Source organism: Rhinoraja longicauda, unplaced genomic scaffold, assembly GCF_053455715.1.
Source record: "Rhinoraja longicauda isolate Sanriku21f unplaced genomic scaffold, sRhiLon1.1 Scf000439, whole genome shotgun sequence".
Classification (NCBI taxonomy): domain Eukaryota; kingdom Metazoa; phylum Chordata; class Chondrichthyes; order Rajiformes; family Arhynchobatidae; genus Rhinoraja; species Rhinoraja longicauda.
In genome coordinates, this window is record NW_027601656.1 from 7,615 (window position 1) to 29,951 (window position 22,337).

Below are 22,337 nucleotides of genomic sequence, written 5' to 3' on the forward strand. Positions count from 1 at the left end.
TTAATTGAGATTTAGTTGAGGTGAGGATTAGATGAGGTGGGGTTTAGCCAAGGTTTAGACGAGGTTTAGTTGAGGTAAATTTTAGTCGTGAGGTGGGAGGTTTAGTTGAGGTGAGGTGGGGTTTAGCCAAGGCGGTTTAGTGAGGTGAGATTTAGTGAGGTAAAGTTTAGTGGAGGAGAGGGTTTTGTTGAGGTGTGGGGTTGAGTCAAGGTGAGGTGAGGTTTGGGTTGAGGTGAGATTTAGTTGAGGTGAGGATTAGACGAGGTGAGGTTTAGTTGAGGTAAATTTTAGTCGTGAGGTGGGAGGTTTAGTTGAGGTAAAGTTTAGTCTTGTGCAGTTTAGTGAGGTGAGATTCAGTGAGTTTTGAGGTTTAGTGAAATTTAGTTAATTGAGATTTAGTTGAGGCGAGGTTTAGACAAGGTGAGGTTTAGTCGAGGCGAGGTTTAAGAGTGAGAAGAAGATTAGTCGTGAGGTGTGAGATTTAGTGGAGGTGAGGGGTTTAGGTGTGAGGTGAAATATAGTAGTGAGGTGTGTTTAGTTGAGGGGCGACGTTTATTGAGGTAAAGTTTAGTCAAGGCGAGGATTTAGTCGAGGTGTCAGGTTTAGTCGAGGTGGGGTTTCATCGAGGTGGGGTTTAGTCAAGGCGGGGTTTAGTCGAGGTGGGGTTTAGTGAAGGAGGGGTTTAGTCGAAGTGGGGTGTTGCCGAGGTGAGATTTAGTCGAGGTTAGGTGTGAAGTGAGTGGCTGAGCTCAGGATGGGAGACGCTGTTGAAGGAGACGAGACCATGTCTGGGATGCAGGGCTCAGAGGTGAGACTCCAGGGAGCTTTGACATGGAGAGTGGGCAGAAGATGCCGGATAAATGTCCTCTCGGGAGCCTGGGAACGGGGAAATTGCTGCTGCTCCTTCTCAGATCATCACCACCCCAGGAATTGGTGTCAATGAGAATCGGATGAGATCCTTGGTCTCTGAAGTGGATCACAGACATTAATAATTGGTCTGGAAGGCCATTCAGACCATCTCCCTCATCCTTCTAGTTGTCTGTCTCCATCTGGCAAACTTTCCCCAGATGTGAGGAAAGAATATTAACCTGAAACATTCACTCTGTTTCTACCTCCACAGATGCTGCCTGGCTTGCTGATTATTATCTCGGGCAATTTATTTTTTTACAATAGTGTTTTTACAGGAGCCACTGTGTGCTTCTCCTGATTTCAGTGTGGGGGAAGTCCATGATTGTCAATGTCTTCATTGTCAGAAATGTAGACACTGATGTCTGTTGGCTGGAAGCTGCAATCTTGAATCTTGACAGGCAACATTTTGGGTCTGGACCTTTCAGGCAGATCACGCCAGACCTGCACTCTAAATGCAGTTTCCTCTCTTACTGTGATATGGTTTATTACTTCTTTGAATAAATAATGTGTTGATCTTGCTGGAATGTAATTAACAGCTGATTTCTTTCAACTGTAGAATAAAACTCACTATATTCTGAGTGAAGAAATATATCACTTCTATCCTGAAGAAGTTACCGTTTAATTTTAAGTTGTGATTCTTTATCCTGGAATTGTCCTGTAATAAGTAAAAAAATTATATTTTCAAATCTGTTTTGGAATTAATATCTGATGATTACAGATTATGCACCAAAGTGTCTCAGATACAATGTTTGTTTTTCCAGGATGCTGACAAGTTCAAAGACATTGCTGGCTATTTTTCCAAGGAAGAGTTTCAAGAAATAAGTTACTGGGAGAAGCTCCGTTATAAGAATGTGAAGCGGAATTATGAAGCCATGCTTGCTGTTGGTTTGTACAAAATTTTGTCTACTTTTTTTTTCCTTTGTGAACTGTCAAAGCTGGTCAACAGTAGATGCTATCTCACTGGCTCTGCACTCTGCTGTAGACCATCGGGAATACATGTCAGACAGTTATTCATCAACTACAGCTTGGCATTCAACACTATCATCCCCTCCAAATTACCAGTAAGGCCCAGTACCTGGTTCTCTGTGCCTTCCTTTGCAACTGGATGTGAGAGAGAGGGAAATTGGTTGAGTGGTGCTGCAACAATAACCTCTAGCTGAACTCTTAACAAACTTGTGCAGATGTACTGTAGAAAGTATCCTGACTGGTTGCATCATGGCCTGCTAAGGCAATCCAATGCAGAGGAATGCAAGAGGCTGCATGGTGTGGTGGACTCGACCCAGTCCATCACAGGCACACACCTCCCCACCATCAATAGCATCTACATGAGAACCCACCTCAAGAAGGCGGCATCGGTCATCAAGGTTCCCATTCATCCGGGCTGTTCTCTCATCTTGCTGCTACAATCAGGTAGGAGACACTGAAGCCTGAAGTCTCACCACCAGGATCAGGATCTGCTACTTTCTGACAACTATATTCTTGAAACCATATGTGCAATCCTAATGCAACCGTGATTCCTATTGCACAACCATAGACTTTTCATAACAATGTAATTTGACTGATGTCTTGTAGAGTTGCACAGTCTTCTCACAGCAGTCTTACAGAATTTCTACATAATTAGTTTTGTGTATATCCGTCTCTAAACCTGTTATGCTTCTGCAAAGTAGCCTTTCATTGTATCTACATCGTACATGCATACAACAATAAACTTGACATAATTTGGAAAAATTGGGATAGGGATCAAACAAACCTGTGTCATCACTTGTGCATGCCAGAGACTGAGTTATTCCAACACTTTGTGTTTTATCCTTGAAGTTCCTCTCTTAACATGTACTCCCTCAAGTACAGCACACTCCTGCAAAACATTTCCATAATGAGCCTTGAAAAATGGGAATATATTTCCATATGTGGAAAAACCCATTGGAGGAAAACACAGGCAGTGATTTCTGTTGTGTGAAGGAATGAGTAATTGAAGATACAAACTCCAATCTGAGACTAACTGTTTGGTCCACTGTGCAACAGTAATTCCTGCTCTCCTTAATGTCTCAGAGACAGGTACTACTTGCAACAGGCTCCACAAGTTTGTAGATGCTTAATCAAATGTGTCATTAATGACGCATCTATAAGTTTGCAGATGACACCGCTGTCTGGTCATGAACAATGAGGAGACAGAGTACAGGAAGGAGAAAGAGTACCTTGTAACTTAGTGTCAAATTAACAACATCCCCTTCAATGTCACAAGATGAAAAGCTAGTTCTCGACTTCAGGATAGAATACATGCCCCAATCATCATCAATAGTGCCAAAGTTCAAATGATTCTTGGGCGTAAGATTACCAACAATTCTTTGTGGACCAATCTCATTGAAACAACAGCCACTATTTCCCACAGTTAACAGACTACTGAATGGTCCTTCGATAAGCTAGATACAGTCCCGATTCTCCAACCTAGTTCATTTTCTCTGGAACTGTTGCATGACAATACTGAGAAATATATTTTGCAGTCTGCCATCTTTCCCTTCACTCTACCTTTTCTACTTGTGATGTATTATGTGATTTGATTGGATAGCATGCAAGTTAAAGCTTTTCCCAGTATTGCAAACACGTGACAACAATAAACATAAACCAACTGCTCTCTTTGTAAAATTCTGCAAATTAATTGACAGGATTACGTAAACCATAGGCATTGGTTTCTCCCAGATGAACAAAGTGGCATCAAGGCTCCAGATCTTGCAGAATGCAGAAAATGCTTTATGGCTGCCCTTTGTGAAAATGTAACAGCATAATTAATTTGTGGGAATCCTTGATATGTGGCTGTTCAAGATGGAGGAGAACAACCTGGAAGGCCTTTTGACCTCTTCAGGAAATCAAAGAGTCTCAAAAATATCATGATCCCAACCTCATAAGCCATTCACTCATATAGACATCAGCAGCAGAATCTTTAGCTTACTCAAAGACCTACAGAATCAATTCTCTCAAAACTGACAGAGCTGGAATGGGAGTAGTGATCCTCTACAACAAGGGATTGCCAATAAACAAGGGATATCAATGTGGACATTGAAATATATCTCAACATCCCTGGAAGAGATCATCCACAACACTCAAGAAGCCTGGCACTCTTCATTCCAAAGTACACTGGTTTCTCCAACCTGAAATGCACTGTTTACTCTCTCCATAATGCACTGGAGTCTTTGTGGTAAGACTTCTATAACAACACGTGTGACTTGGATAGATTAGGCGAGTGGGCAAATGCATGGCAGATGCAATATAATGTGGATAAATGTGAGGTTATCCACTTTGGTGGCAAGAACAGGAAAGCAGAGTATTACCTGAATGGTGACCGATTGGGAGAAGGGGAGATGCAACGAGACCTGGGTGTCATGGTGCACCAGTCATTGAAAGCAAGCATGCAGGTGCAGCAGGCAGTGAAGAAAGCGAATGGTATTTTGGCATTCATAGCAAGAGGATTTGAGTTTAGCAGCAGGGAGGTTCTGCTGCAGTTGTACAGGGCCTTGGTGAGACCGCACCTGGAGTATTGTGTGCAGTTTTGGTTTCCTAACCTGAAATGCACTGTTTACTCTCCATAATGCACTGGAGTCTTTGTGGTAAGACTTCTTTTTATTTTTTTTAATTTTAATTTTTAAAAATTTTAAAGCATATGTACAAATAATAATAAACGACAAACTGGTTATAGAGTTCTTGCATAACTTCAATTTTAAATTTTTAAAGAAAAAATAAAGATGAAAAGAGACTGAAAAAAAAAGACTAAACTAATAGAGAGAAAGCAAAGAAAAAAGAGAATTACAAACATAAAAATTATGGGGATAGATCTGGGAGTTAGTGAGTATAGTTGTATATCCAACCCTAAACTCAAGTTTTAATTTTAGTTTTGTGACAAACCCATTTACTTTTTTAAAAATTCAATAAATGGAGACCATATTTAAAAAAATAGATCTGGTTTGTTAATTAAGGCAAACCTTATTTTTTTCCAAATGCAAGGTCTCAGTCATTTCCGTAATCCACATTTTAGTTGTGGGGGTTACTGTTTTTTCCCAAAATTTAAGTATTAATTTTTTCGACTGTAGTCAAGAAAGCGTCTCTGACTTAACGTAAAGTTTGTAATGTGTTCTGATAATCCTAAAATTATTAATTTTGGATCTAAATCCAGTTGGTTGTCGATAACTTTGGAAATTATTTTTAAAATATCGATCCAAAGATTTTGCATATTTGTACAAGTCACAAAAGTGTGAGTTAAATTGGCTTCTTAAAATTGACATTTATCACAAATAGGAGAGATACTTGGGAAGATCCTGTTTCATTTTGTCTTCGAATAATGTAGTCTGTGTAATATTTTAAATTGTATTAATGAGTGTCTAGTGCAGTGGTTCCCAACCTGTGGGTCGCGACCCCAAACGGGGTCGCGACACCAATGCCATGGGGTCGTTAAATGATTTTGAGCTGATATGAATATTATATAAAACACGGTGAAATGCATATTAAGATAGTTATATAAATTCATACTATGAAACTAAATGTAACAGTTCCCTAAGTCACTCAACACAACGTGTTGTCACTCAAGCCAGTATTGAACATGTTTGGTTTCTGTTTTGTCTTGGTCGCGCCACCGCTGTCGCTCCTCCCACTTACCTAGTGTTGTACGCGCGCTTGCAGTGACACGTAGTTAGTTTTGTTCGAGTGATTCTTAACCCTTTAAAAATGAGTGTAAGAAAGAGAAAGTACAGTGATGATTTCTTGAAATGGGGATTCACTGACATAGTTAATGCAGGTGTGGAAAGACCACAGTGTGTAGTATGTTTGGAAGTTCTTGCTCATGAGTCTATGAAACCAGCTAAACTTCAAAGACATCTCGAAACTAAGCACCCTGATTTGAAAGATAAAAGTATTGACTTTTTTAAAGCAAAAGTTGTTGGTGTCAAAAGCCGCCGGCTTGATAGCAGTGGATTATTTCAAAACAAAAATGTAGCCGCCATTGAAGCTTCATACACGGTTGCATTAAGAATAGCACGTGCTAAAAAGCCACACACAATAGCTGAGAATCTTATTTTTCCATGCACCAAAGATATTGTACGTCTCATGATCGGTCCTGAAGCGGTAAATAAATTATCGCTTCTATCCGTGTCAAACAATACGGTAAAACGAAGGATAACAGATATGTCCGAGGATATTTTATGCCAAATTATTCAAGAATTAAAAGAAACTCCAACTGGGCTGTTCAGCATACAGCTTGATGAAACTACTGATGTGACAAACTTTGCACAACTTCTTGTGTATGTTCGTTATTATAAAAATGAAAAAATTAAAGAAGAATTCTTGTGTTGTAAGCCTCTGCAAACTTCAACTACTGCTGCTGATATTTTTGATTTAATTGATGATTTCTTTAATGAACATTCAATTGAATGGAAGAAATTATGCGGAGTTTGTACTGACGGGGCACCTGCAATGCTCGGCTGTAAGTCTGGCTTCCAATCGTTGGTTAAAAAAGTGACTCCAGAAGTAATTGGGACTCACTGCATGATTCATCGACAAGTATTAGCTACCAAGACGTTACCTGAACCATTGAAAGAAGTGCTTAACCGAGTGATTAAAGCAGTAAATGTCGTTAAATCAAGGCCACTTGCAACACGGCTCTTCAAAGTTTTATGTGAGGATTTGGGATCAACGCATGAAGCACTATTGTTTCACACAGAGGTAAGATGGCTCTCGAAAGGAAAGGCGTTGAAGAGATTTTTTGAATTAAGAGGAGAGCTTCAAATATTTCTCGATTCTCAAAATGCAAGCGAATATGAATCATTGTTGACGGATGAATTTACGTTGTGCAAATTGGCATACCTGGTCGACATTTTTGAGATATTTAATAGTGTTAATACAGGATTACAGGGTAAGGAAAGTACGATAATATCTTTGTCTGAAAACATATCGTCTTTCAAAATGAAATTGGAACTCTGGATCACCAAAATTAACCATAAGAAATTATACATGTTCCCAACACTTGTCCAATTTGTTGAAGAAGCGGCAAATGAAATTAACATCGATGACTTATATAGCTTGATACAAGAGCATTTGGAAATTCTTACTGTTCGATTAAGAAGTTATTTTCCTGATGAATGTTGCAAATCTTTCTCCCTTACAATCAACCCATTCAATGCCAATGTATATAATATCCCTGAAGCAGCAGAAGAAGAGTTCATCGACTTAAAAAACAATTTTGAAGCTAAATCATGGTTTGGTGAATTGCAACTACAAGAATTTTGGGCAAAAAGTTTCCAAAAATTCCCAGTAATATCAGAAATCGCGATAAGGAATTTATTGCCCTTCCCAACAACTTACTTATGTGAAGCAGCATTCTCCCAACTTCTCATCCTTAAAAACAAATACCGAAATAAATTAAATCTGGAAGACGACTTGAGGTGTGCCATATCGACAACGGAGCCCAGGATAGAATTGCTAGCTAAAAAACTGCAATACCAGCCGTCTCATTAAAGTCAGTTCATAAACATATTTTACATAACGGTGGAAATTTGTGTGTTCGAACAATTTTGAATTGATTTGCAATTAATTAATGTTTGTAGGAGCTTTGGAATTTTTTATGAATAAATAATCTATAATTCAATAATCGCAATATATGGCAGTTTGTTGTACAAAAACCGAATGTATATATAAGATATTTTAAGGGTTGGGGTCGCTTCATGATTGCTTGTTCTAAAATGGGTCGCTATATTTGAAAGGTTGGGAACCACTGGTCTAGTGTTTAACGAGCATTGATGTATGTGTTGTAAACTTTCGTCCCATATGTCTTGCGTTATGGGTTGAGCCAATTGGTCCTCGTCTATATGATTCTGATGACGGAATGTCAGTATCTAAAAGAGTGTTATAAATATAAGATATTAATTTATTTGTATTGTAGTGACGGTTCAAGCATTCATCAAGAATTCCTGGGCCTCTAAATCTATATTCCTGCGTATGTGATTTTACATAATCTCTGAGTTGTAAATATCTAAAAAAATTATTAGCATGTAATCCATACTTCTGTTGTAATTCCTGAAAAGAGAGAAAAGTTCCCTTATGATAGAGGTCTTCCACCATTTTAATTCCATAACTTTTCCATTGAATGAATCCTCTATCTGAGACAGACGGTTTGAAAGAAGGGTTATTTGCAATGGGTAGGAAGAACGATAAATTACTCAATTTTAAAGTGAGTTTTAATTGTTTCCAAATACGGATAACACTATGTATAATCGGTTTTCCTCCATATGTTTTTTTATTCAAAGTTATTGGGGCGAATAAGATCGCACCAATGTCAAATGGTAAGCAATCCTCCTCCAACCTTAACCAATCTGGTTGCCGATCAATGTCGTCCAGCCAGAAGGTTATATTTTTTATATTAACCGCCCAGTAATAAAATAGGAAGTTTGGTAAAGCGAATCCTCCATTAGTTTTAGACTTGCATCAATGTCTTTTATTTATTCTATGGGTATTATAATCCCAAATAAAATTAGTAATAATTGAATCAATTTTTTTGAAAAATTTTGAGGTATGTTTGAATGGTATACTTACGGATTAAAATGGCTACACCTCTTGATTTAAAGGAGAATGATGAATGAAATAATTTGTCAATCCATTTGCCTTTCACCCGAAAGTATCTCCCAAAATGATATAAATACTTAATAATAACATAGTGAAAAAAATTAGAAGTAAGATAAGAACGTAGAGAGTTAAAAGAGTGCAGGAAAAGAAAAGAAACATCTAAAACTACAACTACAATTAGTGCAGTTAGTGAAAGCCACCCTATGGTGGCAAAAAAATGAAGGACTTCCGTAGCTTGTGACAAAATTAATACTAGCTCCAGTTTTTAAATATATATATTTTTAGAAGCAAGGGGAAATAAACAGGGGAAGCCCAAATCAATTTAATCCAAAATAGGCCAGTTTTCCCCCCTAGGGTTTATTAGTTAAATGTTAAAAGTAAAATTTACATGAGTCAGGTGTTACTTGAACTTCTTATTGGTAGTGATTAATAATATTTTTTATTAGTAGTAGTAAAGATTAATAGTCATATAGCTTATTCACTGGTCTTGGAACATTAAATTATAACGCCCTATAGCCCAATCAGTTCTCTGCCAGTGACACTCCAAAGACGTACAGGTATGTAGGTTAATTGGCTGGGTAAATGTAAAAAATTGTCCCTAGTGGGTGTAGGATAGTGTTAATGTACGGGGATCGCTGGGCGGCACGGACTTGGAGGGCCGAAAAGGCCTGTTTCCGGCTGTATATATATGATATGATGATATGATTACAGCCGTGGAGTGGTATTCATCCTTTCAGCGAGTTTTCAATCTCTTGTGCGAATTCGAATGCTTTATTGTGATCAGTATAAAAGGTTTCTGTCTGCTTGTAGGTGACTCGCATTTTGGCCGGGTACAACATTCTGAATCTGAGCGATGGGATCTTCCTCAAAATTGATCTTATCTCATTAAAAAGTGCTCTTTTCTTAACCACCTCAGCAGGATAATCTCTAAAAATACGGATATTGTCGTCTTGGAATGATAAGTTTCTGTTGATAGCGATTCTCGACAAAATATCTTCTAAGACGTGAGAGTAGTGTACCTTTAATATCAGATGCCTTGGGGGAGCGCCAGCAGCTGGCCGAGCTCTCAGTGCTCTGTGGGCTCGATCCAGCAAAGGTTTTGTGTCCAGTTTCAAAACATCACGTAGGAGTTCAGCAGTGAAATCACAGAGGTTTTTATCTTTCTCTTGGCCTTCTTTAACTCCAACAATCCTTAGGTTCTGACGTTTAGAGCGACCCTCTAAGTCAATGCATTTTTTGGTTACTTTCGCTAGTAGATCAGATAGGCGTTAATACCCTTTTTGTTGTTTCAATGCTTGTCTCAGCTAGAACTTCCAACTCGCGTATAGCCTCGTCATGTTGATGTACCGTAGTAGTAATATGCTCCAACTTACTGGTAAAGTCGCAATCCAGCTTTTGTAGTTTAGAGTTTACTTCCACCATATGTTCGTTCATACTATCACATATTCGTTTCTTTGCTGATGATAACTTCTCACTGATGATAGATGATATTTCTCCCTTCAATCCTTTCAACGATATTAATTCATCTTTCATTTCCTGAAAATCGTCCTTCATACTTGAAAGCTCCTCACCAACTATGGTTCGAAATTCCTCCAATCCAATTTTTTTAGGCTGTGGCTTTTGGGACTGTTTGGGAATTTCTTCTTGGGTCGACACTGGAATTGAGGCTGAGGCTGATGCTTCCATCGGGCCTGATTCCTCTTCCGGCAGCCTGGGCTTGCCAGCTCGTTTTGCAGCAATTTTTAATGGGGGAGTGCGACTTATCGACATATAAACGGTAGGAGTCACGGTCTGATTACTTCACTCACCCTTCGTTGAAAATTATCGGCAAATTTCAGTGGACCCGTCCCGTTCTTTCCCCTTTTAAGATCGGATTTTCTTCGGAGCTAGTTGACGCGTGGCTTTATCAGAGCATAGCGCCACCGGAAGTCGTGTAAGACTTCTATAACAACATGTCCCAAACCTGCAGCCTCTACATCATAAAGGTTGAGGGCAATGGGTGCTTGGGAGCACCACAACCTCCACATTCTGCACCATGTCACACAAGGGGCAATTTGCAAAGAACAAGAAATGCCAGCTCTGCCTGTGATGCCCTCATTCTTTCAATCAATAAACAAATGTCTGAAAGATAATGTTTAGAATTAAATGTTGCGGAATCTGTTCCTGCCCTCATTTTTATGTGCACACACACTTTTTTAGTTAGTTTTTGAGATACAGTGCGGAAACAGGCCCTTTCGGCCCACTGGGTCCGTGCCGACCAGCGATCCCCGCATTAACACTATCCTATACACTTCTAGGAACAATTTCTTTTTACATTTACCAAGCCAGTTAACCTACATACCTGGACATCTTTGGAGTGTGGGAGGAAACTGAAGATCTTGGAGAAAACCCACGCAGGTCACGGGGAGAACGTACAAATTCCGTACAGACACCACCTGTAGTCAGGATCGAACCCGAGTCTCCGGCGCTGCATTCGCTGTAAGGCAGCAACTTAACCGCTGTGCCCACTGGTCATTGGAAAATTTGAAAGGTCCCAAGGGAGAAACTCCTGCCTGATATATTAATGCCTTGCAAATTTATTGACTTTGCAAGGCATTAATATATCAGGCAGGAGTTAATAATAATATATCAGGCAGGTTACGTGTGCCAAACCGTAAGATTTGTCTTATGACTTTTGATGAAATGAGTACACCCAGCAGACTTGTGATTAGTCCCAGATTATTGGCAGCAGGATATGTACAGTTTTGCTTTTAATGACTATTTCCTCCAGGAGAGGTTCCTTACCAACATTCAAAAATTCCATCAGTGATTTCAAATTGAACTAACTTTACAATCAATACCAAAGCTTTATGTCATTTAGAAGATGGTGACCATGGATAGCAGAAACCCATAGACATTGGGGCACAGTTATGCTTTTTGATGTTGCAACTTGTCACAGTCCTGAAATCAGAAATTGGGCAAAGGTCAATGTTCCCATTAATGAAGAGGTGGGTTGCCCTAGTTGTTCATTATTCAATCCATTTACTCAACCATGGCACAAAGTGTCACTGTGAGTACAGGCAGCTAGAATAAGCCATTACTTTAAACCTGGAGGAATGGAAAGAAGAATTCTGATCGATTTCACTTACCACATGGACGAGTGGTCCTTGCGATTTATGACCTGGAAATATACACATTCTCATCCGTCATATTCTTCATGCTGGTTGATTTTTCTTTAACTGAAAAATAATTGTAAGGTTCGTTGCTGTCTTTGTCAAATAGACGTGACAATTGAATAATAGCATGAATACTCTGGAGGAAATAATGATAACATTGCAAAGTGATATTTCCACAGATATTTGCAGTTAAGTTCAGTGAAGATAAATACTTGAGGTTGGCCATAACAGATGATGAGCATTTTTATTTTTCACAGGATTGGATGTACCAAAGCCAGAATTCATGACAAATCGGAGGAGAAGGCGTCAAACCCAAGTCTACGAATCTAGCGAATCAGATGAGGATTGGACACCTAAACTTCTGACAAAAAATGCAAAACGTAATTTAAATCTGTTTGAAATATTAAATGCAGTTTTTCAACTATAATTGATTCTAATCAATTGGGCCATTAGCCTATGGAATCTGGTGCAAGGGTGATTTTATTCTTATCTTTGGAATGGTAGGATACTCGTTAAAATGGAAATGTTTTTCCCAATGTGTTATTTATGAAGTGTAAATTTACTTTTCCTAATTTTTACTTTTGTGATATGTTGCTTCCATTTTTAACTCAAAAACATTAGATATATCCAGAATTGCCAAACTATTGAGATACAGTCTGTGCTTTTCCAAAGCAGCACTGATGTGGCACTTTTTTCCCGAAGGAGTCAAAATCTTTAGGCCTCCTTTTAAGAATGAAAATGGCAAGAATACGAAAAGAAAGCCCGTCGTAAAGGTAAGAACAGAAATTATTCCCAGGATAAAGGACAAGTGAGAATTAACAGAGTGGCTCTACATTGGCATTTTATTTTCTACAAGATAGAAATTACTGCTTTTTAGACAAATCTTCGTCACTGCTGTTGGAGTCAGGTGCTAACATTCGCAAATAAGTTTTTATTGTTGAAAGAGGAACAATTGTTCCCACATTTTCCCATATTTGCTGACAATATCATACTTCCTTTTAGAGTAGAGTACGAAAGACGAGATTTCACTGAAATATTGCACACAAGGCAGTTACTGCTTTTATTAGTAGCTTAGTTGAGTATCCCAGTTAATAATGCGATGGAAGAAATAATCGAGAAGAAGTAGAGCCAATCTATTTGTGTCCTTATGAATCACAGTTTGCACCAAAATGTCTCATTACAGGTCATGTCATATACAGGGGAGGGCAAAAGAGATTTGGGAGGAGCCACTGAGGAAACGAAGGAAGGCACAGTGTTGGTGAAAAGAATCAAAAGAGCAACAGGTAATTCTGTTTGTAAAAGTAAAACTCAAAATGGGTAACTCCTGTGCATTCCAGTAAATGATGGAGATGATATAATGACCATCTGACTACCACCATGTAAATTCAATTCATAGAACATGTTGCATATTATGTAACTAACTTCTATATTTTACAGTTCAACCACTTACCTGACTTGAAACAATGTAATTAGGTTATTTTTGGCTTTCTATTTTCAGTTTTGGGATCTACAAGCGAGGAACCGACCAAACAGACAGGCAAAATAATTTATAATTTACGAAATAAAGAGAGGATCATCTATACGGAAGAACAGGAGCTCCATGATGACGATTACCTGTGTATGTCCAAAGGAACCAATTTATTTCTTCAAAGCAACCATATTTCATTAGGAGCATTGAAGTGATGGCATGGTGCATTGGTAGCCAGTGCAATGGTGGAACAATGCGGGCTTTGGTTCAAGAGCACAAAATTGTGTTCACTCATGAAGAAATTTTTTATTTTAACATTAATCACTGGTACTTTCCGTACCATTTGATGTTAACTTCTGGAATTTTGTCAGACATTGGAATCTGACATTGATTCCCCGGTAAACTGACAGTGACTGTTTAAAGAAAGTGTGGTTCATGTCCAATTTATGTAGGCACATTCCTGGTAACTGTGGGCATCATAAAGGATGTGAATGTAAGAGTATTGCTTTGTGTATTATTAATATAGGGCTATGTGCAGTATGACCAACTGACGTTACCAAAAATATTAATCAAACTGTTGTGATACATTGTGGGAAGAGCAATGAATTGTTAATCTTTCTTTATCTTCTTGTCTTTTAACTTTCCTTGCAAAATGGCGGCGCTGCCCTAGCAGCTGCGGCTCACCTGCGGTCCATTTGTCTTTGTGTTTTTGTTGTTTTTTTTTGTCTTAATTGTAGTTGTGATGTCGTGTTTTTGTGTTTGTGTACTATGTGTGTATGTGGGGGGGAGGGGGGGAAATATGTATCCCTTCCGAACGGAGACCCGACCTTTGTGTTCTGGGCCGTGTCTCCGTTCCTGCTGCGGCCTACCATCGGCCCAACTCCTGGAGCTGTCGGCCTCCAGGGCTCTGGTTCGCAGAGCCCGCGGATCGGACTTACCATCACCGGAGCCGGCCGTCTTCGGAGGCTGCGGGAGCAGCTGCGACTCGACTTAGGCTCGGGCTGCGTGGATGCCGACATCGGGAGCTCCGGCAGCGGCAGCGGGTTCGCCCGCCCCGGGTCGCGGGGCTTGGGTCGAGGACATTTCACCGTCCGGCTCGGCCTAAGATATGCCGCGGGATATTTCTCTGCTGGGCGGGGGCTTCAATGTCGGGAGCCACGACCGCCCCGACGTGCAGCAACAGCGGCAGCGTGTTCGCCCGCCCCGGATCGGACTTATCATCGGCGGAGCCGGCCGTCTTCGGAGGCTGCGGGAGCGTCTGCTGGAGCGGCTGCGACTCGCCTTAGGCTCGGCCCGCTGCGGACCGTCCGGCGCGGCCTGCAACCACAACAACCTGACTGCGGGCGAGGACGGCAGGAGAAGGGAAAGACATTGTGGCCTTCCATCACAGTGAGGAGAGGACTGGAGGAGACTCACTGTGATGGATGTTTCTTTGATGGATGTTTCTTTTTTTGTGTGTTTTTGGGGTTGGGTAATTTTAATGCCTATTTAATGCTTTTATTGTTGGACTGTGTTTTGGGGGTTTTTGGGGTTGTGTAATTTGAATGCCTATTTAATGCTTTTATTGTTGGACTGTGGGTGACCGAATTTCGTCCAATATTGGATGACAAATAAAGCTATCTATCTATCTATGTCATTTTGTGGGTATCTATGTCATTTTGTGAGTTATTTTGCCATCTACCTTCTTGTCAGCAATAATCGTGGAAACATTGCAGGTGCCTTGTTCTAAGATATTATCTTTGACTAATCCTTGCCTTTAAATAGTTACAATTTGCCAACTGTCATAACTTTCCATCTAATTTCCTAATCTAAGCAATCTGACCTTAATATATCAGTAAATGGCTTAATATAATTCTCTATGTTCTGTTTTCACTTCATCACTCATAAGATCAATGTATGTTCCTGTTATTTAAACAAGGAGTCCCAAATGATTCTTTATTGCAAAGCTACCAGTTAATTCTGTCATGTTGCACAAGATATCCAGCATCATCTGTGGAAAGAGAAACACAACTAATGTTTGAGGAGGAAGACCCTTTGTTGGAACTTCAATGTGAGATGCTAACACTGTTTTTATTTCCATAATTCTTCTCTGACTTGCTGGGATTACCAGCATTTGTCTTGGATAGAACATTTCCAGACTCATTTCAGTTTCAAATTCATTTTCCCACGAATTCAGCATTTTTTCCCTTTCTATATGAAGATTGAATTTGACAACACAAATATTTGATTTCCCTTTTGTGAAATGCTCTCTTTCTTTGACATTTTTGATTAACCTTCTCTCTTATTCCACCACATCATTCCCTGAGCCAAATCTGTTCATCACAGTTGCACTCATGTAAAATTATATTAGTCCGGCCAACTCAATTTTGTCTTGCATTTGGTAAAGTTCAGTTTAGATACAAACCATGCAATTACTTTTCTACATTGTATACTTTATTAAATCTCTTTTCTCTCTTTGCATAGTGCAAGTTGCATCAGGAGTTAAAATTGGCAAGTAATAAAGGTACAGTAGCCTGGATATAGGGTGCAAGTTGCATCAGGAGTTAATATTGGCATGTAACAAAGGTAATGCTAGGGTGGTTAAAGAGATTTCAATGTGCAGGCAGACTGGGAAAATCAGTATGATACAGGACCCCAAGAAAGGGAGTTTGTAGATTGCCTCCAAGATGGATTTTTTGAACAGCTTGTATTGGAGCCTACCAGGAAGAAGGCAATTCTGGATTTCGTGTTGTCCATTGAACCAGATTTAATAAGGGAACTCAAGGTAAAGGAACCGCTTGGAGGTAGTGACTGTAATATAATTAGTTTTAATATGCAATTTGAGCGGGAGAAGGTTAAATCAGAAGTGTCAGTGTTACAGTTGACCAAAGGGGACTATGAAGGCATGAGAGAAGAGCTGGCCAAGGTGAAATAGAAAGGGATCCTAGCAGGAATGACGGTGGAACAGCAATGGCAGGAATTTCTGGGCATAATCCAGAGGATGCAGGATCATTTCATTCCAAAGGCGAAGATAGATTCTAAGGGGAGTAGGAGGCAACCGTAGCTGACAAGGGAAGTTAGAGATGGAATAAAACGAAAAGAAAAGATGTATAAGATAGCAAAGAGTAGCGGGAAGCCAGAGGAGTGGGCAACTTTCAAAGGACAACAGAAGATGGCAAAAAGGGCAATACGGGCTGAAAAGATGAGGTAGGAAGCGAAGCTGGCCAAGAATATAAAGAAGGATAGTAAAAGCTTCTTTAGGTATGTTAAGGGAAAAAGATTAGTAAAGACAAATGTGGGTCCCTTGAAGGCAGAAACGGGTGAAATGATTATGGGTAACAAGGAAATGGCGGAAGATTTGAACAGGTACTTTGGACCTGTCTTCACTAATGAAGGCACTAACAATCTTCCAGATGCACAAGTGGACAGAGTATCAAGGGAGTCGGAGGAACTAAAAGAAATTTGCATTAGGCGAGAAATAGGATTGGGTAAACTGATGGGACTGAAGGCTGATAAATCCCCAGGGCCTGATGGTCTGCATCCCAGGGTACTCAAGGAGGTGGCTCTAGAAATCGTGGACGCATTAGTGATTATTTTCCAATGTTCAATATATTCAGGATCAGTTCCTGTGGATTGGAGGGTAGCTAATGTTATCCCACTTTTCAAGAAAGGAGCGAGAGAGGAAACGGGGAATTATAGACCAGTTAGCCTGGTGGTGGGGAAGATGCTGGAGTCAATTATTAAATAGGTAATAACGGCACATCTGGATAGTGGTAAAAGGATTGGTCCAAGTCAGCATGGATTTATGAAGGGGAAATCCTGCTTGACTAATCATCTGGAATTTTTTGAGGACATGACAAGTAAAATGGATGAAGGAGAGCAAGTGGATGTAGTGTTTCTAGACTTTCAGAAAGCCGTTGTTTGATTAGGTACCACACGGGAGGTTGGTGAGCAAAATTAAATCACATGGTAGGGTATGGACATGGATAGAGAATTGGTTGGCAGACAGGAAGCAAAGAGTACGAATAAACGGGTCCTTTTCAGAATGGCAGGCAGTGGAGAGTGGAGTGCCGCAAGGCTCAGTGCTGGGGCCGCAACTATTTACGATATAAGTGATTTGGATGATGGAAGTAGAAGTAACACTAGCACGTTTGAGGATGACACAAAGCTGGGTGGCAGTGGGAACTGTGAGGATAATGTTAGGAGGTTGCTAGGTGAATTGGACAGGTTGAGTGAGTGGGCAGGTGCATGGCAGATGCAGTATAATGTAGATAACTGAGGTTATCCACTTTGGCGGCAAAAATAAGGAAGCAGATTATTATATCAATGGTGTCAGATTAGGTAAAGGGGAAGTGCAACGAGACCTTGGTATCCTTGTACACCAGTCACTGAAAGTAAGCGTGCAGGTACAGCAGGCTGTGAAGAAAGCCTTCATAACAACAGGATTTGAGTATAAGAGTAAAGAGGTCTTTATGCAGTTGTATAAGGCCCTGGTGAGACCACATTTGGAGTATTGTGTGCCGTTTTTGTCTCCTAATGTGAGGTAGGACGACCTTGCTATTTAGGCAGTGCAGTGTAGATTCACGAGGTTAATCCCTGGGATGAAGGGACTGTCATATGAGGAAAGATTGGAAAGACTATGGTTATATTCACTGGAGTTTAGAATGATGAGAGGGGATCTTATAGAGACATAAAATTATAAAGGGACTGGACAAGGCAGATGCAGGAAAAATATTCCAAATGTTGGGGGAGTCCAGAACCAGGGGACACATTCTAAGAATAAAGGGGAGGCCATTTAAAACTGAGGTGAGAAGTAACTTTTTCACCCAGAATTGTGAATTTGTAGAATTCTCTGCCACAGCAGGCAATGGAGGCCAATTCACTGAATGAATTTAAGAGTTCGGTAGAGCTCTTGGAGCTAGTGGAATCCAGAGATATGGGGAGATGGCAGGTACAGGTTACTGATTGTGGATGATCAGCCATGAGCACTGTGAAGGGCCAAATGGCTCGAAGGGCCAAATGGCCTCCTCCTGCACCTATTTTAGATGTTTCTATGATGTTGGGGGAGTCCAAAACCAGGGACCACAGTTTAAGAATAAGGGGTAGGCCATTTAGAACCGAGATGAGGAAAAACATTTTCACCCAGAGAGTTGTGAATTTGTGTAATTCTCTGCCTCAGAAGGCAGTGGAGGCCAATTCACTGGCTGCATTCAAAAGAGAGTTAGATAGAGCTCTTGGGGCTAGCGGAATCGAGGGATATGGGGAGAAGGCAGGAACAGGGAACTGATTGTGGATGATTAGCCATGATCACATCGAATGGTGGTGCTGGCTTGAAGGGCCGAATGGCTTACTCCTGCACCTATGTCAATGGTCTTAATTCATCTGCCTTGTTACAAATGCTTCATAAGTTCACATAATAGACTGTTACTTTTATCCTTCAAAACACTTTTCTTGGAGTTGACTCCATGCACTACAGCACTGTTACCGTTAAACATACTCTGTATTACATCATGCTTGGTATTACTAAATGCAAAATTATATTCCATGGTCATGATTTTTCTCTTGATGTTTATAAATATCCATACAGTTCAACACGGCAGCCATTTTGAATTAAATAGCGGCATCTTACCCCGAAGATATTCATGGTGACCGACAAACATCACGAAGGGATTCTTCACAAATCGGCCACTATTAATCTTTCACATTTTCAATGCTTCCTCAGAAGAGTAATTTTGGAAAGAGTGATTTTTCCAAGATCTTCTGCACAACATCTACATCATGGTCGTATTATATTCTGAAATACTTTTAATAAGATAACATCTTTTGTGGATCAACAAGCATTTTCAGTACCAAGTGCAGCCATTTTCAATAACGCCAACACCCTGATCATTTCTTAATTTTATATTTTCCGTTATAGTTTGTGAAGCCTGTGAGACATTTTTTATTGAAGAATGCCCTGTGCATGGCCCACCAATCTTCATGAAGGACACTGTCATTGATTGCAATCGCACCGATAGAGCTCATTTAACTCTACCAGAGGGCCTCAGCATTGCCACGTCCAAAATTCGTAAAGCCGGTCTTGGTGTCTGGAATGAAGGGAAGGTTATTCCCAGGGGCATTCATTTTGGACCCTATGAAGGAGAAGTTTCAAATGAAGAAGAAGCTGCTATCAGTGGTTATTCATGGGCGGTAAGTGGTTCCAATAGTTCATCATGGAAAATGCTCAGCAGGTTTGATAACATTTGTTGAAGAAAGATCATCATCCTGAAATGTGAGCTGTGTTTTATTCTCCACGAATGCTGCCTGCCTTGCTGGGTATGTCCTGAATTCTCTTGTTTTTATTACAATTTTTTTGTAGCTGAATTATTTTATATTCTAATCAAAGTCATCAAGTTTCTTACCAATAAAGAAACAGTTTTAAGCTAACTGAAAATAATTTCTGTAACTTAGATTCTTAATTACATGTTTCCATTTTAATTTGGTTGTCAATGTGAATAGAGACTGAAGGGTCTGTGCTCTTTGTCTTTCTCTTCTGTTCCAGTGATTCCCACTTCACTGCTCAGACTGGCATCCCTCTCCCTCACCCAATCTCTGAGCTGACTCAGTGCCCCATCTCCTTCCTGCTCTGCTGCCCCTGAGGAGGCGCTGTGAACTGCTTGCGTGCTACTGTATGTTTCATTTAAAAAAAAATTTTTTTCCTTAGTACCTAATCAGATGTACAGCATTTTGGTCAACGTGGGTTGTTTTTAAATGTGCTATACAAATAAAATTGACTTGACTTGACTTTCACCCTGATGTCCGACCTCCTTGTTTGAGAATACATTGAATGTTTCTGACTAATCAGAAATCATTAGCACAGTGACATTACCAAAATTAAAGAAACTATTACAACCCGACAAAGCTCCTTAAAATTGTGCAAAATGTTTATTATATTCTTGGGGTTTCTTTGCCATGTGATTTAATTCGCAGGGATTTTCGAGTGCTCTGATATAAAAGTGTAATCAAGTAAAATAGGTGAAGTGGTAGTTAGTTGAAGGGAACTGGGAACTGTAAGCTTCACGTTTGTTTTCTTTATCAATGTGGTTTTTTTTAACCAAATATCTCTTTTATAGATCTGTAAGGCAAACAATGACACTGAATACATTGATGCACAGGATGAATCTAAATCGAACTGGATGAGGTAAGGAAAGACTAATGCTTATCATAATAATAAGCAATAACTGGGTTATTTAAGAAAGGAGACACAAGAGACTGCAGATGCTGGATTCTTGGAGTAAAAGCAAAGTGTGAGAGGAATTCAGTGGGTCAGGCAGCATCTGTGCAGGGAATCGACAGACAACGTTTCGGGTGGGACTTTTTTCAGACTGATGGAGTACAAGGGAATAAAGCTGGAAACGAGAGGTGGGGTGGGACAAAGGTGGGCAAGTGAGGGGAAAGAAACATAGAAAATAGGTGCAGGAGGAGGCCATTTGGCCCTTTGAGCCGGCACCGCCATGCACTGTGATCATGGCTGATCATCCACAATCAGTAACCTGTGCCTGCCTTCTCCCCATATCCCTTGATTCCACTAGCCCCAAGAGCTCTATCTGACTCTTTTAAATCCATCCAGTGAATTGGCCTCCACTGCCTTCTGTGTCGGAGAATTCCACAAATTCACAACTCTCAGGGTGAAAATGCTTCTTCTCACCTCAGTTTTAAATGGCCTCTCCTTTATTCTTAGATTGTAGTCCCTGGTTCTGGACATCCCCAACATTGGGAACATTTTTCCTGTATCTAACTTGTACAGTCCTTTTATAATTTTATACGTCTCTATAAGATCCCCTCTCATCTTTCTAAACTCCAGTGAATACAGGTCCAATCTTTCCAATCTTTCCTCATATGACAGTCCCGCCATCCCAGGGATTAACCTGGTGAATCTACGCTGCGCTGCCTCAATAGCAAGGACGTCCTTCCTCAAATTAGGAGACCAAAACTGCACATAACACTCCAGTGTGGTTTTACCAGGGCCCTATACAACTGCAAAAGGACCTCTTTGCTCCTATACTTAAATCTTCTCGTTATGAAGACCAACATGCCATTGGGTTTCTTCACTGCTTGCTGTACCTGCACACTTACTTTCAGTGCCTGGTGTACAAAGACACCCAGGTCTCGCTGCACTTCCCCTTTACCTAATCTGACACCATTGAGATAATAATCTGCCGCCTTGTTTTTGCCACCAAAGTGGATAACCTCATGCTTTGTGTCATCTGTAAACTTGCTAGTGTTACTTGTAATTCCATCATCCAAACCATTAATTTATATGGTGAATAGTTGCGGCCCCAACACTGAGCCTTGCGGCACTCCACTCGCAACTGCCTGCCATTCCGAAAAGGACCCGTTTATTCCTACTCTTTGCTTCCTGTCTGCCTTCCAATTCTCTATCCATGTCAGTACCCTACCCCCAATACTGTGTGCTCTAATTTTGCTCACCAACCTCCCGTGTGGGACCTTATCAAAAGCTTTCTGAAAGTCTACATACACTACATCCACTGGCTCTCCTTCATCCATTTTACTTGTCACATCAAAGAATTCCAGAAGATTAGTCAAGCAAGATTTCCCCTTCATAAATCCATGCTGACTTGGACTTATCCTTTTACTGCCATTATTGTCAAATGTGCCGTTATTGCCTCTTTAATAATTGACTCAAGCATTTTAATAATTGACTCAGGCTAACTGGTCTACAATTCCCCGTTTTCTCTCCCGCTCCTTTCTTGAAAAGTGGGATAACATTAGCGACCCTCCAATCCACAGGAACTGATCGTGAATCTATTGAACATTGGAAAATGATCACCAATACGTCCACGATTTCTCGAGCCGCCTCCTTGAATACCCTGGGTTGCAGACCATCATGCCCTGGGGATTTATCAACCTTCAGTCCCATCAGTCTACGCAATACTATTTCTCGCCTAATGCAAATTTCTTTCAATTCCTCTGTCTCCCTAGATCCTCTGTCCTCTAGTACACGTGGGAGATTGTTTACGTCTTCCTTAGTGAAGACAGATCCGAAGTACCTGTTCAACTCTTCCACCATTTCCTTGTTACCCACAATAATTTCACCCGTTTCTGCCTTCAACGGACCCACATTTGTCCCAACTAATCTCTTTCTCTTAACATACTGAAAGAAGCTTTTACTGGCCTTCTTTATATTCCTGGCCAGCTTCCCCTCGTACTTCATCTTTTCAGCC

General features: G+C 40.3%; 1 protein-coding gene across 1 annotated transcript in view; it reads left to right on the forward strand.

Annotated features, from left to right (window-relative positions):
• Positions 1 to 754: 754 nt before the first annotated feature.
• LOC144590973 (histone-lysine N-methyltransferase PRDM9-like) overlaps positions 755 to 22,337 on the forward strand; it is a 32,956-nt gene continuing 11,373 nt past the window's right edge. The window contains exons 1-6 of the mRNA XM_078395335.1: positions 755 to 808; positions 1,671 to 1,794; positions 11,924 to 12,046; positions 13,165 to 13,284; positions 19,031 to 19,302; positions 20,226 to 20,293. Coding sequence (XP_078251461.1) covers positions 755 to 808; positions 1,671 to 1,794; positions 11,924 to 12,046; positions 13,165 to 13,284; positions 19,031 to 19,302; positions 20,226 to 20,293 — 761 coding nt within the window. The remainder of the gene's footprint in view (positions 809 to 1,670; positions 1,795 to 11,923; positions 12,047 to 13,164; positions 13,285 to 19,030; positions 19,303 to 20,225; positions 20,294 to 22,337) is intronic.